The following is a 15,708-nucleotide window of genomic DNA, read 5'->3' as shown; positions in this document are numbered from 1 at the left end:
TAAAATCCTCGTAGAATATATTTCTTGACTGATTTCATACTCATATTTTTAAATGACAAATACGTTGCAATATTCATCGAAAATACATGTTTTTCGCTGTTGTGAAAAAGTGAAAATCTTATGCTTTTCAATGCAGTTTTACCTTGAAAATACATTAGTGTGAAAATTTGTATTGTCATGATCATCCCTATCAAGAAAGTAAGGGTCTTCGAAGCAGTATATAATTTTCCTTGGAGGGAGGCATTGTTTAGATCTTAACATTTACAGCTGACGCTTTAAAATAGAAAGTTGAGGTAGAAAAAAGTCTAAAATTTACTTAAGGATCTGTGATGAAGTATCCTATGCATTTGAAACATGAAAATTTCTGTTCTGTAATCTTCTTATTCAAATCACTTTATGACTCAGGTCTTGAAGTGCTGGAAAAATCCAACCCCGGCTTATTGTCTCATCCCTAAGTCGTCGACTGTTGAATGAATGGCAATGGTCCGAAGGGTAATAAATCATTTTCTGCATTTTGGGACTGAGGCTGCTATGTAAATACTTTTCAGTTTTTGTAGATTTTAAGTTCTCTGAAAATACAACGTTGGTTTTCAATATTTAACAAAAATTTTTAGTTAATATTATATAATTTTTTTTTATAATAATTGGCGTTTATCGAATTCGTAATATCAATATCAACTATAATTTATAGTTAGTAAATAAACATGCAAGCTGCTAAATCTAGGATTTAATCCATCTTTCCTTTTCATTCACATGAAAATAAATACATTTAATACAAAACAAATATCTTATTCATTAGTAAAATCTATAAGTTTTAAATGAATTTTAATGCTATCAGTAGGTTTATTAATATTAATCATGACGCATTAATGAAACATTGTATATAATTAATGTATTAATAACGAAGCCAGCAATTTTAATGGTAAATTATAAGTTTTTTTTTTTAAATTCTATTTGGTATTAACATCAAGTAAAATAAACTTCATCCATTAATTTTATAAATATAATTATTTAGTAAAATTCAAGTTGTATCCATCTATGGATTTATTTACTCTATATGAGGAAATTTCAAGTGATTGAAAATTGGCATACAAAATTAATAAAAAAAAAAATATTCTACATCAATGAAATAAATATATTCAACACGGAAAGTGAAATTGAAAGGCTAATCATCATCAGATCAGAAACTTTCTGTACTTTTTATCATCAATTACGTCATAAATTTATTTTATTACCAATTTATATTGATGAAAAATTTAATTTCAGCATTTTATAAAGTTCATGAGTCAACGTCTTTTTAGTTCTGTATTTTATATTATTAAATAAATTTTTCTGTAATTAAAAACATCTCAAATTATATATATAAATATATCTATATATGTATATCTGTATCCAGCAGACATTCAGTTAAGACGGAACATCCTTGTCGTTATTACTTTTCTCATTAGATAAAATAATTAATGACATTGAAAAAAAAATAATATGTTATACATTGATAAATTAAGTACATGATAAACTGATAGTAAAAAAAAATCAACGAAATAAATGAATACGAAAATTAGAAAATTGTATGAAATGTGATTTTAATGGTCGATTGAGAAATTCCTCGTGAATGATTAAAACTCATATAGAATAATTCAGTAGCTGCTTTTAAATAAAAGTCTTATCACCATATCTTCACATAAATCGCTAAAAAGTATTTGAACATATGACAGAAAAGAATTCATTCATCAATTCGTAAAGTTGAGAACATCGATAACAATTAATATTGTTCTTTAGACAAAGGATAGAATAAATCCTTAAAATTGAAAACTAGAAAGTTCTATGTCATTAGTTTAGAAACTCTTGCAATGTTTATACTACATTGAATGTCGAGAAAATCCTCGGCATGTGTTAAATAAAACCTAGTCGGTTGTTTGCAACCAGGTATACTAAAGACCATGACCATAATTTTAATATTTTAAGCAAGCATTTACGACTGCTCTTGGACATGGACATTTTTTCAATGGCCACATATTAGTTTATTATTAATGCCGCGAGATGCATATTCTAGCAACATCTATTTTGCAAAAAAAGGTCAGCTAGTTTTTTTAAAAGATTTTGAAAAATACCATGACTTACACAGCTTTAATTTCTCATCAAATTTGAAAAGAAATATTTAAATCAGTATTCAATTAATTAGAGAACGTATCTTAACTAGCACGATTTAACATCAATGTTGTTACTCTTATTTAATAATAATTCAAAAACTAATGGTAGACTTAGTGATTTTCGTTTTCGAAGAAAGATATTAAATAAAAATTAAGATATTATTCATGATTGATTCATTTAAAGATTTTTACGTATCAATGTACTTAGAACTTTTTAGACAGAATTGAATTGTAATAGTCGAGTCTTAATAGCGGCTATGATGTCATGGAGTTAATTACAAAAAGAAATCTACATAAATTATTATTGTTAATTTTATTACAGACATTAAAAAAACGCTAAGAAAGGAAATCAATTATTAAAATGTTTTATTTCCAGAATACGTTCATTAAAAATAGATTAAAGTATTTTTTCTTATACTTATTATTTTAAAAATAAATAATAAAATACTTGTTGATAAAGAGATCATTGTAAAAAATTGAAAAACCAGCATATCTTTCAACATGATTGTTTATTTTATCTACATTCATTATCGCATGGAAAAATGTAATAAACATCAAATTGTAAACATTTAAAATTTTTCATAAAATATTTTCATGTTTCGATGTGTGAAAATTCCAATTGCAATTATGTGTTTAAAATTACATTGCATAAATTTCATTGACATTGAATACTGAAATTTATCATGGTATGTGTTGATAAATAAATAAAATAATAAATGTCAACGTTAAAAATTCAACATTTTATGAAATTATAGCGGAAATTATTTTGCACATTCTGAAAAAAAATCATCAAACATTATTCAGTTCTCCAAATATAAATTTTTATATAAAATTATATATTTTTTAGAAAATTCACTTGGAAAAATTACTGTTCTTTAGTAAATTTTTCGTGAAATATTCATCGTCTATGACAAATGTATTTTCTCGTCATTTTACTAATGAAAGTAGGGGGTGCAACGCACCAATCCATGGACTCGTTACTTGTCATCTCCAAAAAACCCTCCCCTAAAACTTGGGTGGGTCCTCTAATGCCCAATTTTCGGAAGATTTCGACGTTGCTATTGGCCACCCCCTCTTCTTTAACTATGCAAGAATCATCGTCGGAGCAATAGTATAAATACTGGTCGTCAATCCAATATTGGCAGTTATTTTTCAATTTTTGAAGTGAGTGCCCAGTATGCAGTGAGTGCCCAGTATGCAGTGTGGAATTGTGCTATAAGATATCAGTGGATACCAAACTATGTGAGATAGACCACGTTCACCTGACCATCAAGGATATACTTGCCGATTGCATAATCTAAGAGCGGGATTCTCCAAGACGGACCAAGCGGAAGGAAGGCTATCATCTCGGTACCATGTATAACAAACTTCTTCGAAAGCTCCAGCCCCGTAAGTTTGAATATTTGCTTTCACTTTTGGTTGTTCTAGCATTTTGATTTTCTTTTATTCATCTTTTGAAACGATATCACTCAATTTCATCTTGAGATTCTATACTGCACATTCAATCGAATAATTCAAAACTTAGCTCGACATTCCATTATTTTAATTACGTAGTAATTTTTATGAATTAATTTGTGCAATTTTTCAATCAATTAACTATGAAGTTTACGTCTGCAATATTAGTCATATTTATTTCGCAACATGATTTGTGTGATCAAGTCTGAATGATCGAGGATTTTAATTCGCGTATTAGCTTTAGCGTTAAAATCGTGATAATTATTGTTCTGATATTTAATAATGTCTAAGATTCAATCAATTCAATAACAATATGTGGTTTAGTAGTTAGAATATATATCGTAGTCGTTTATTTGCTTGCACATTTGATATTCATCTCTCGGATTACTAATTTGCCGCTCAGTTTCAATTTAGAATTTCCGTAATCATCATAAATGTCTTGTGATAAGTTCAGTATAAATAAGCGTACCTGGAATAATCGATGTCATTTGACTGCAGGAACATTACATAAGTTGTTATGATTTTCATTTCTAGAGCGGTGTGAACATTAAATTTCATAGTCACTGCAATTTGATATTTTCCGTAAAAATATGAATATTGACTGTAAGAAATTGTTGACATTCATTACTTCCATCTAAAAATGTAAGGATTGCTCCAATTAAGTTTATATGACAATTCACCCGACATTGTTTATACTCCAATCAACCGCTTGAAACTTTCATAAGCAGATAATAAATAATTGTGGATAAGTCAATGGAACATGCAAATATAAACATACACAGATAATAAAAATTTGGTCATGTGCTATGAATTTTTGCTTAATGATTTCCACAGCAATATATAGAAAAACAATGACAATGACGAAGCAATATTGAATACTAATATTCTTTTTACAACAAGTTGACACAAACACCTAATTAAATTGTCATGTATATTACTATAAGATTCGTTGTAACATCTGGATCATTTTTTCAGCTCATTACATCATCCATGCTAGTAATTACAATTCCAAGCTCAGGCTCGAACTATGTCATCGATATTTACCATAGCACGCCCTTTAGTCTCTCATGATGTTTGGTAATTATTCATTTCATAACATAACATAGTAGCATAACAACTCCATCGCCTAACACGTCATCGAGATGTCGATGCTCATCTAATAATTCATGCAAGCAATCACAATTCCACGCTTGGGCTCGGACTATGTAATAGATATTCATCATAGTACAAGCCCTTGCATGTCATGGTGTTTGCTGATCTTCACCGCATAACATGTTATCAAGATATTCATGCTTGGCTAACAACTCACGCTAGCAACTACAATACCGGTTTTAGGTATGGACTATGTAATAGATATTTAACATAGTACTACCTCAAAGCGGTATGAAGGTTGCTAATCATCCATCGCATAACATGACATAAAGATATCAATGCTCATCTAACAATTTACGCTAGCAGCTACAATACCGGTTTTAGGTATGGACTATGTAATAGATCTTTATCATAGTACTACCTCAAAGCGGTATGAAGGTTGCTAATCATCCATCGCATAACATGCCATCGAAACATCAATGCTCATCTAATAATTCATGCAAGCAATCACAATTCCACGCTTAGGCTCGGACTATGTTATAGATATTTATCACAGTACGAGCTTAACGTGAAGTGGTGTTTGCTAATTTTCATCGCATAACATGTCATAAAAATATCCATGCTTATCTAACAATTTACGCTAGCAACTACAATACCGGTTTAAGGCGTGGACTATGTAATAGATATTTATCATAGTACACCCTTTAAGCGGTATGAAGGTTGCTAATCATCCATCGCATAACATGACATAAAGATATTGATGCTCATCTAACAATTCACGCTAACAACTACAATACCGGTTTTAGGCGTGGACTATGTAATAGATATTCATCATAGTACACCCTTTAAGCGGTATGAAGGTTGCTAATCATCCATCGCATAACCTACCATCAAAACATCAATGCTCATCTAATAATTCATGCAAGCAATCACAATTCCACGCTTAGGCTCGGACTATGTTATAGATATTTATCACAGTACGGGCTTAACGTGAAGTGGTGTTTGCTAATTTTCATCGCATAACATGTCATAGAAATATCCATGCTCATCTAACAATTCACGCTAGCAACTACAATACCGGTTTTAGGCGTGGACTATGTAATAGATATTCATCATAGTACACCCTTTAAGCGGTATGAAGGTTGCTAATCATCCATCGCATAACCTACCATCAAAACATCAATGCTCATCTAATAATTCATGCAAGCAATCACAATTCCACGCTTAGGCTCGGACTATGTTATAGATATTTATCACAGTACGGGCTTAACGTGAAGTGGTGTTTGCTAATTTTCATCGCATAACATGTCATAGAAATATCCATGCTCATCTAACAATTCACGCTAGCAACTACAATACCGGTTTTAGGCGTGGACTATGTAATAGATATTTATCATAGTACACCCTTTAAGCGGTATGAAGGTTGCTAATCATCCATCGCATAACATGTTATAGAGATATCCATGCTTGGCTAACAATTCACGCTAGCAACTACAATACCGGTTTTAGGTATGGACTATGTAATAAATATTTATCATAGTACGTCCTCAAAACCGGTATGAAGGTTGCTAATCATCCATCGCATAACATGCCATCAAAACATCAATTCTTATCTAATAATTCATGCAAGCAATCACAATTCCATGCTTAGGCTCGGACTATGTTATAGATATTTATCACAGTACGAGCTTAACGTGAAGTGGTGTTTGCTAATTTTCATCGCATAACACGTCATAGAAATATCCATGCTTATCTAACAATTTACGCTAGCAACTACAATACCGGTTTTAGGTATGGACTATGTAATAGATATTTAACATAGTACTACCTCAAATCGGTATGAAGGTTGCTAATCATCCATCGCATAACATGACATAAAGATATCCATGCTCATCTAACAATTCACGCTAGCAACTACAATACCGGTTTTAGGCATGGACTATGTAATAAATATTTATCATAGTACAAGCCCTCGCATGTCATGGTGTTTGCTGATCTTCATCGCATAACATGTCATAGAGATATCCATGCTTGGCTAACAATTCACGCTAACAACTACAATACCGGTTTTAGGCGTGGACTATGTAATAGATATTTATCATAGTACACCCTTTAAGCGGTATGAAGGTTGCTAATCATCCATCGCATAACATGACATAAAGATATCCATGCTCATCTAACAATTCACGCTAGCAACTACAATACCGGTTTTAGGTATGGACTATGGAATAAATATTTATCATAGTACGTCCTCAAAACCGGTATGAAGGTTGCTAATCATCCATCGCATAACATGCCATCAAAACATCAATGCTCATCTAACAATTCACGCTAGCAACTACAATACCGGTTTTAGGCGTGGACTATGTAATAGATATTTATCATAGTACACCCTTTAAGCGGTATGAAGGTTGCTAATCATCCATCGCATAACATGTCATAAAAACATCCATGCTTATCTAACAATTCACGCTAGCAACTACAATACCGGTTTTAGGCATGGACTATGTAATAAATATTTATCATAGTACGTCCTCAAAACCGGTATGAAGGTTGCTAATCATCCATCGCATAACCTACCATCAAAACATCAATGCTCATCTAATAATTCATGCAAGCAATCACAATTCCACGCTTAGTCTCGGACTATGTTATAGATATTTATCACAGTACGAGCTTAACGTGAAGTGGTGTTTGCTAATTTTCATCGCATAACATGTCATAGAAATATCCATGCTCATCTAACAATTCACGCTAGCAACCCCAATACCGGTTTTAGGCATGGACTATGTAATAAATATTTATCATAGTACGTCCTCAGAACCGGTATGAAGGTTGCTAATCATCCATCGCATAACATGACATAAAGATATCCATGCTCATCTAACAATTCACGCTAACAACTACAATACCGGTTTTAGGCGTGGACTATGTAATAGATATTCATCATAGTACACCCTTTAAGCGGTATGAAGGTTGCTAATCATCCATCGCATAACATAACATAAAGATATTAATGCTCATCTAACAATTTACGCTAGCAATCACAATTCCACGCTTGGGCTCGGACTATGTAATAAATATTCATCATAGTACAAGCCCTCGCATGTCATGGTGTTTGCTGATCTTCATCGCATAACATGTCATAGAGATATCCATGCTTGGCTAACAATTCACGCTAACAACTACAATACCGGTTTTAGGCGTGGACTATGTAATAGATATTTATCATAGTACACCCTTTAAGCGGTATGAAGGTTGCTAATCATCCATCGCATAACATGCCATCAAAACATCAATTCTTATCTAATAATTCATGCAAGCAATCACAATTCCACGCTTAGGCTCGGACTATGTTATAGATATTTATCACAGTACGGGCTTAACGTGAAGTGGTGTTTGCTAATTTTTATCGCATAACATGTCATAGAAATATCCATGCTCATCTAACAATTCACGCTAGCAACTACAATACCGGTTTTAGGCGTGGACTATGTAATAGATATTTATCATAGTACACCCTTTAAGCGGTATGAAGGTTGCTAATCATCCATCGCATAACCTGCCATCAAAACATCAATGCTCATCTAATAATTCATGCAAGCAATCACAATTCCATGCTTAGGCTCGGACTATGTTATAGATATTTATCACAGTACGAGCTTAACGTGAAGTGGGGTTTGCTAATTTTCATCGCATAACATGTCATAGAAATATCCATGCTCATCTAACAATTCACGCTAGCAACTACAATACCGGTTTTAGGCATGGACTATGTAATAAATATTTATCATAGTACGTCCTCAAAACCGGTATGAAGGTTGCTAATCATCCATCGCATAACATGCCATCAAAACATCAATGCTCATCTAATAATTCATGCAAGCAATCACAATTCCATGCTTAGGCTCGGACTATGTTATAGATATTTATCACAGTACGAGCTTAACGTGAAGTGGGGTTTGCTAATTTTCATCGCATAACATGTCATAGAAATATCCATGCTCATCTAACAATTCACGCTAGCAACTACAATACCGGTTTTAGGCGTGGACTATGTAATAGATATTTATCATAGTACACCCTTTAAGCGGTATGAAGGTTGCTAATCATCCATCGCATAACATGCCATCAAAACATCAATTCTTATCTAATAATTCATGCAAGCAATCACAATTCCATGCTTAGGCTCGGACTATGTTATAGATATTTATCACAGTACGAGCTTAACGTGAAGTGGTGTTTGCTAATTTTCATCGCATAACACGTCATAGAAATATCCATGCTTATCTAACAATTTACGCTAGCAACTACAATACCGGTTTTAGGTATGGACTATGTAATAGATATTTAACATAGTACTACCTCAAATCGGTATGAAGGTTGCTAATCATCCATCGCATAACATGACATAAAGATATCCATGCTCATCTAACAATTCACGCTAGCAACTACAATACCGGTTTTAGGCATGGACTATGTAATAAATATTTATCATAGTACAAGCCCTCGCATGTCATGGTGTTTGCTGATCTTCATCGCATAACATGTCATAGAGATATCCATGCTTGGCTAACAATTCACGCTAACAACTACAATACCGGTTTTAGGCGTGGACTATGTAATAGATATTTATCATAGTACACCCTTTAAGCGGTATGAAGGTTGCTAATCATCCATCGCATAACATGCCATCAAAACATCAATTCTTATCTAATAATTCATGCAAGCAATCACAATTCCACGCTTAGGCTCGGACTATGTTATAGATATTTATCACAGTACGGGCTTAACGTGAAGTGGTGTTTGCTAATTTTTATCGCATAACATGTCATAGAAATATCCATGCTCATCTAACAATTCACGCTAGCAACTACAATACCGGTTTTAGGCGTGGACTATGTAATAGATATTTATCATAGTACACCCTTTAAGCGGTATGAAGGTTGCTAATCATCCATCGCATAACCTGCCATCAAAACATCAATGCTCATCTAATAATTCATGCAAGCAATCACAATTCCATGCTTAGGCTCGGACTATGTTATAGATATTTATCACAGTACGAGCTTAACGTGAAGTGGGGTTTGCTAATTTTCATCGCATAACATGTCATAGAAATATCCATGCTCATCTAACAATTCACGCTAGCAACTACAATACCGGTTTTAGGCATGGACTATGTAATAAATATTTATCATAGTACGTCCTCAAAACCGGTATGAAGGTTGCTAATCATCCATCGCATAACATGCCATCAAAACATCAATGCTCATCTAATAATTCATGCAAGCAATCACAATTCCATGCTTAGGCTCGGACTATGTTATAGATATTTATCACAGTACGAGCTTAACGTGAAGTGGGGTTTGCTAATTTTCATCGCATAACATGTCATAGAAATATCCATGCTCATCTAACAATTCACGCTAGCAACTACAATACCGGTTTTAGGCGTGGACTATGTAATAGATATTTATCATAGTACACCCTTTAAGCGGTATGAAGGTTGCTAATCATCCATCGCATAACCTGCCATCAAAACATCAATGCTCATCTAATAATTCATGCAAGCAATCACAATTCCATGCTTAGGCTCGGACTATGTTATAGATATTTATCACAGTACGAGCTTAACGTGAAGTGGGGTTTGCTAATTTTCATCGCATAACATGTCATAGAAATATCCATGCTCATCTAACAATTCACGCTAGCAACTACAATACCGGTTTTAGGCATGGACTATGTAATAAATATTTATCATAGTACGTCCTCAAAACCGGTATGAAGGTTGCTAATCATCCATCGCATAACATGCCATCAAAACATCAATGCTCATCTAATAATTCATGCAAGCAATCACAATTCCATGCTTAGGCTCGGACTATGTTATAGATATTTATCACAGTACGAGCTTAACGTGAAGTGGGGTTTGCTAATTTTCATCGCATAACATGTCATAGAAATATCCATGCTCATCTAACAATTCACGCTAGCAACTACAATACCGGTTTTAGGCATGGACTATGTAATAAATATTTATCATAGTACGTCCTCAAAACCGGTATGAAGGTTGCTAATCATCCATCGCATAACATGCCATCAAAACATCAATGCTCATCTAACAATTCACGCTAGCAACTACTATACCGGTTTCAGGTATGGACTATGTAATAGATCTTTATCATAGTACTACCTCAAAGCGGTATGAAGGTTGCTAATCATCCATCGCATAACATAACATAAAGATATTAATGCTCATCTAACAATTTACGCTAGCAATCACAATTCCACGCTTGGGCTCGGACTATGTAATAAATATTCATCATAGTACAAGCCCTCGCATGTCATGGTGTTTGCTGATCTTCATCGCATAACATGTCATAGAGATATCCATGCTTGGCTAACAATTCACGCTAACAACTACAATACCGGTTTTAGGCGTGGACTATGTAATAGATATTTATCATAGTACACCCTTTAAGCGGTATGAAGGTTGCTAATCATCCATCGCATAACATGCCATCAAAACATCAATTCTTATCTAATAATTCATGCAAGCAATCACAATTCCATGCTTAGGCTCGGACTATGTTATAGATATTTATCACAGTACGAGCTTAACGTGAAGTGGTGTTTGCTAATTTTCATCGCATAACATGTCATAGAAATATCCATGCTCATCTAACTATTCACGCTAGCAACTACAATACCGGTTTTAGGCATGGACTATGTAATAAATATTTATCATAGTACGTCCTCAAAACCGGTATGAAGGTTGCTAATCATCCATCGCATAACCTGCTATCAAAACATCAATGCTCATCTAATAATTCATGCAAGCAATCACAATTCCACGCTTAGGCTCGGACTATGTTATAGATATTTATCACAGTACGGGCTTAACGTGAAGTGGTGTTTGCTAATTTTTATCGCATAACATGTCATAGAAATATCCATGCTCATCTAACAATTCACGCTAGCAACTACAATACCGGTTTTAGGCGTGGACTATGTAATAGATATTTATCATAGTACACCCTTTAAGCGGTATGAAGGTTGCTAATCATCCATCGCATAACATGCCATCGAAACATCAATGCTCATCTAAGAATTCATGCAAGCAATCACAATTCCATGCTTAGGCTCGGACTATGTTATAGATATTTATCACAGTACGAGCTTAACGTGAAGTGGTGTTTGCTAATTTTCATCGCATAACATGTCATAGAAATATCCATGCTTATCTAACAATTTACGCTAGCAACTACAATACCGGTTTTAGGTATGGACTATGTAATAGATATTTAACATAGTACTACCTCAAATCGGTATGAAGGTTGCTAATCATCCATCGCATAACATGTCATAAAAATATCCATGCTTATCTAACAATTCACGCTAGCAACTACAATACCGGTTTTAGGCATGGACTATGTAATAAATATTCATCATAGTACTTCCTCAAAACCGGTATGAAAGTTGCTAATCATCCATCGCATAACATGCCATCGAAACATCAATGCTCATCTAATAATTCATGCAAGCAATCACAATTCCACGCTTAGTATAGGCTCGGACTATGTTATCATAGTAGTCTATGTTGTCATTATAGTACGGGTTTTATCTTGGCATGGAGCTTGCTTATAATTCATCTCATAATGTTACAAGACAAGTTTTACCCTAAATGCGCGTATTTGCGATTTCTGATATCAATTGAATACAGGTTTATTTAAAATCCTTTGCGTTTCTTTTAGAGCAGTAAAAACAAGTAATTTCTTGGTCACTGTTTTTCGATATTTTTATTTATCACTTGTATTTCAAAATCTGAGTATTTTCTTGTTGGCATGGCAATTTTCACAGACTTGTTTATATTAAACAATTTGAATTTGCGTTTTATTCTTTGGACGAGTCAATATTATTAATTATTCAATGGATTCCATGAATATAAATATAAGCAATTCGTATAAATTTTTTCGTAAGCTCAGAATCTTTTACTAAATTTGTTTTGCAGTCAATTTTTGGTCCGAAGCACGACTACGACGACAATAAAATTACACTATTGCCATTTTTTTTTTTGCAACAAATTTTTGTAAACAGCTTATTAAGATATTTCGTTGATCTTATTACAGAGTGTCTTCCAACACGAGTAATTATCTGCATCATGATGTTTACGGCCTGCTGGACGAGCTATATGTGTCGTCTTCAGATGAGTGTACTTGTGGTACCTATGATAAAAACTGCAGAAGATAGATCAAATTTATCAGGCGTTTGTACAATTGTAGATAGAAATAAACGATCATTGTATTCAGAGCCAGAAGAAGATGTGACTCAATCACCATCAAACAAAACTTTAGAAGGTGATTTACCACTTGAAAATATCAATCAATCGAACCTGATCTTTAGATCCGTCATACCTGAAGTTCGTAGAGATACTCGTCCTCCAGGAATTTATTTATTTTCAAATCAACCTTTTAATTGGTCTCCATTCATCAGAGGTCAATTAATTTCTGCCTACGCTTGGGGTAATGTTCCTGGTAATTTCATCGGTGGTGTTTTGGCACAAAAATATGGACCTCGTCAAGCAATTCTCTGGTCTTCGATTCTGGCTGCGTTAGTATCGTTGATCACTCCAATACTTGCACAAACATCCTGGATTGCCTTGCTTTTCTCAAGAGTGATCATTGGCTTGACTGGTGGTGTAACTTTTCCAGCATGTCATAACTTAGTTGCTAAATGGTCGCCTCCTAATGAAAAAGGAAGATTTATCTGGACTCTGCAAGGTGGAACATTTGGATCCATTTTCCTATTTGGAATTATTTCTAGCATCGCGGAGAAAATTAATTGGGAATCTGCTTGGTATATTCCTGCCGTCTCCATGCTCATCTGGGTTATCTTCTGGTGGTTGTTCGCCTTCGATTCTCCTGAAGAACATCCTGGAATTAATGAGGAAGAGAAAAAGTACATCATCGAGTAAGTTAAACTTTGAAAATTTTTTAAGCTTACTGATGGATGATTTAATTCATCACGTTTGTCTTCTAGATCTCAAGCTGGTATCGTTAATGTCTCAAAACCGACATTGAAAGACACACCGATTTTAAAGATCTTATCATCATTACCTTTTATTTGTTTGGCACTTTGCCACTTTGGAAATTTATTTCTGTTATTTTTTTATCAAAATGGCATGATGCTATATCAAACAAAAGCTTTAGGCTTCAAGTTAACCAAAGGAGGAATTGTTTCTGGTTTACCATGGGCCAACCGAGTATTATTCGCATTCATTTTTGGTTGGGCTGGTGATACAATCAAAAGGAAAAATCTATTATCTATTACCAAGCTACGAAAAATCGCCACGATATTTTGTAAATTTAAAAAAAAGTTATATATAAACCTGGCTAAAATATTTGTAAGTATGAAATATGAAATTAGTAATTTGTGAATTTGACTTTACAGCACATTTATTGCCTGGTTTATGCCTCATTATTGTTGGTTATCTTGGATGTTCATTTACACTAGCCAATGTATTCCTAATTTTGGCTCTTGGATTTAATGGAGCAGCTTCAGTTTCTAATTTATCAAATAATCAAGACTTGTCCCCAAATTATGCTGGTTTCCTCTATGGTTTGATGAATACTTTCGGTGGACTCTCTGGTATTATTATTGGACCTATTGTTGAAGAAGTCGCTGGAAAATGGGGGGTAAGATCATTAGAATGACTTCTCTTCTTCAACTGCATTTTACCATGATTTCAAATCCTTCTTGCTCTTTAAATTTTGTAATCATTCATCATTTCATCTGAATCTCTATCTCGCACACTATTACTGCTTACTCTTCTTACAGATTGGACTGTATTGTGTTATTGTGGGTTGACAGACATATGCTGTCTTAATCATTTTGTTTCTCATAAAAGTAAATTTATTACTAATTAACTTCTGAAAAATAGCTTACTAATTTCTACTCACGATATATTTTTAACTCTATTAAATTCACATCTTTTTTTTTTTCATGAACACAGGATGTTTCTAATTGGTATAGCGTTCATATTTGTGTTGCCGTCCTGTGGATCCGTGTCGCATACTATATGTCATATAATTATAGTACGATACATATCTATTCAACTGCACATGTGTCATATGCATCTTATCATCAACATCAGTGCTACCTTACAATCTTCAAATCATGCTTAAGCAGCTTCCATCATAGTCGTTTAAGATATTTTTATCTATTGAATATTATCGTGATACGAGTACAGATCACTTGGACAAAATTTTTCGTAATTTGCTTAACGATGACATTTATTTTGAACGATATAATGTCTTAACAAAAATTTTTAGCTTCTAGTGCTTAATTATGAATTAATTCATTAATTATCCATTACATATCATTTACAAATGATTAATTATTGCGAACATTATATTAACTATCATTATTGTATTGCTAGTATACTGTTCATGCAATAATTATTATTAAAAAATTAACTATCACGATCTCACTTAGCATTCAATTGAACGATGGAGAATACTTTTCTGGATGGGTGCATCAGTTTGCATATCTTGTATGGTAATTTTCGTCATTGGTGGAAGTGGAGAAGTGCAAAGTTGGAATGAAATAGAGCCAAGAGAGGAAAGAAGAGACAATAATAAAAAGACAAACAAAAAATCCGATGAAAGTGGACCAAGTATCAGAATGTCAGAAGCGTGACGAAAATGATTATTTATAATTTTGTAATGATTTAATTCTATGTGATATTATAAGATATAATTTAAGACAATTATTGTATAGATATTAGCAGGAATATTGCTTTGGAGTAATAAAAAATTGTTATTTTATCATAAGAAAATAGATCTAGAATTTTTTAATAGCCAGCAATGGATCCTTTTTACATCTTTTATGTGTCGAACATACACTGATTCAAAATTAATACCGGGAAGAACAACAATAGTTGTTTTCTTATATAACAAGTAAATTATGGTTATACAATTACCGGATAATAATACACAATCTGGAATAA

The 15,708-nt window shown here is 33.3% G+C and overlaps 1 protein-coding gene across 1 annotated transcript; it reads left to right on the top strand.

Moving 5' to 3' along the window:
• Positions 1-3,311: 3,311 nt before the first annotated feature.
• LOC118073847 (putative inorganic phosphate cotransporter) lies at positions 3,312-15,551 on the top strand. Its single transcript, XM_035094579.1, has 5 exons — positions 3,312-3,539; positions 12,830-13,670; positions 13,740-14,059; positions 14,151-14,395; positions 15,195-15,551. The coding sequence occupies exons 1-5, from the start codon at positions 3,506-3,508 to the stop codon at positions 15,396-15,398; spliced, it is 1,644 nt and encodes a 547-aa protein (XP_034950470.1). The 5' UTR covers positions 3,312-3,505; the 3' UTR covers positions 15,399-15,551.
• The last annotated feature ends 157 nt before the right edge of the window (positions 15,552-15,708 follow it).

The sequence above is a fragment of the Chelonus insularis genome, unplaced genomic scaffold (assembly GCF_013357705.1).
Source record: "Chelonus insularis isolate UGA/USDA-ARS -01 unplaced genomic scaffold, ASM1335770v1 scaffold_714_pilon, whole genome shotgun sequence".
Taxonomy (NCBI): Eukaryota; Metazoa; Arthropoda; class Insecta; order Hymenoptera; family Braconidae; genus Chelonus; species Chelonus insularis.
The sequence above is the reverse complement of the archived record's forward strand: the minus strand, read 5'-3'. Positions and strand labels throughout refer to the sequence as shown.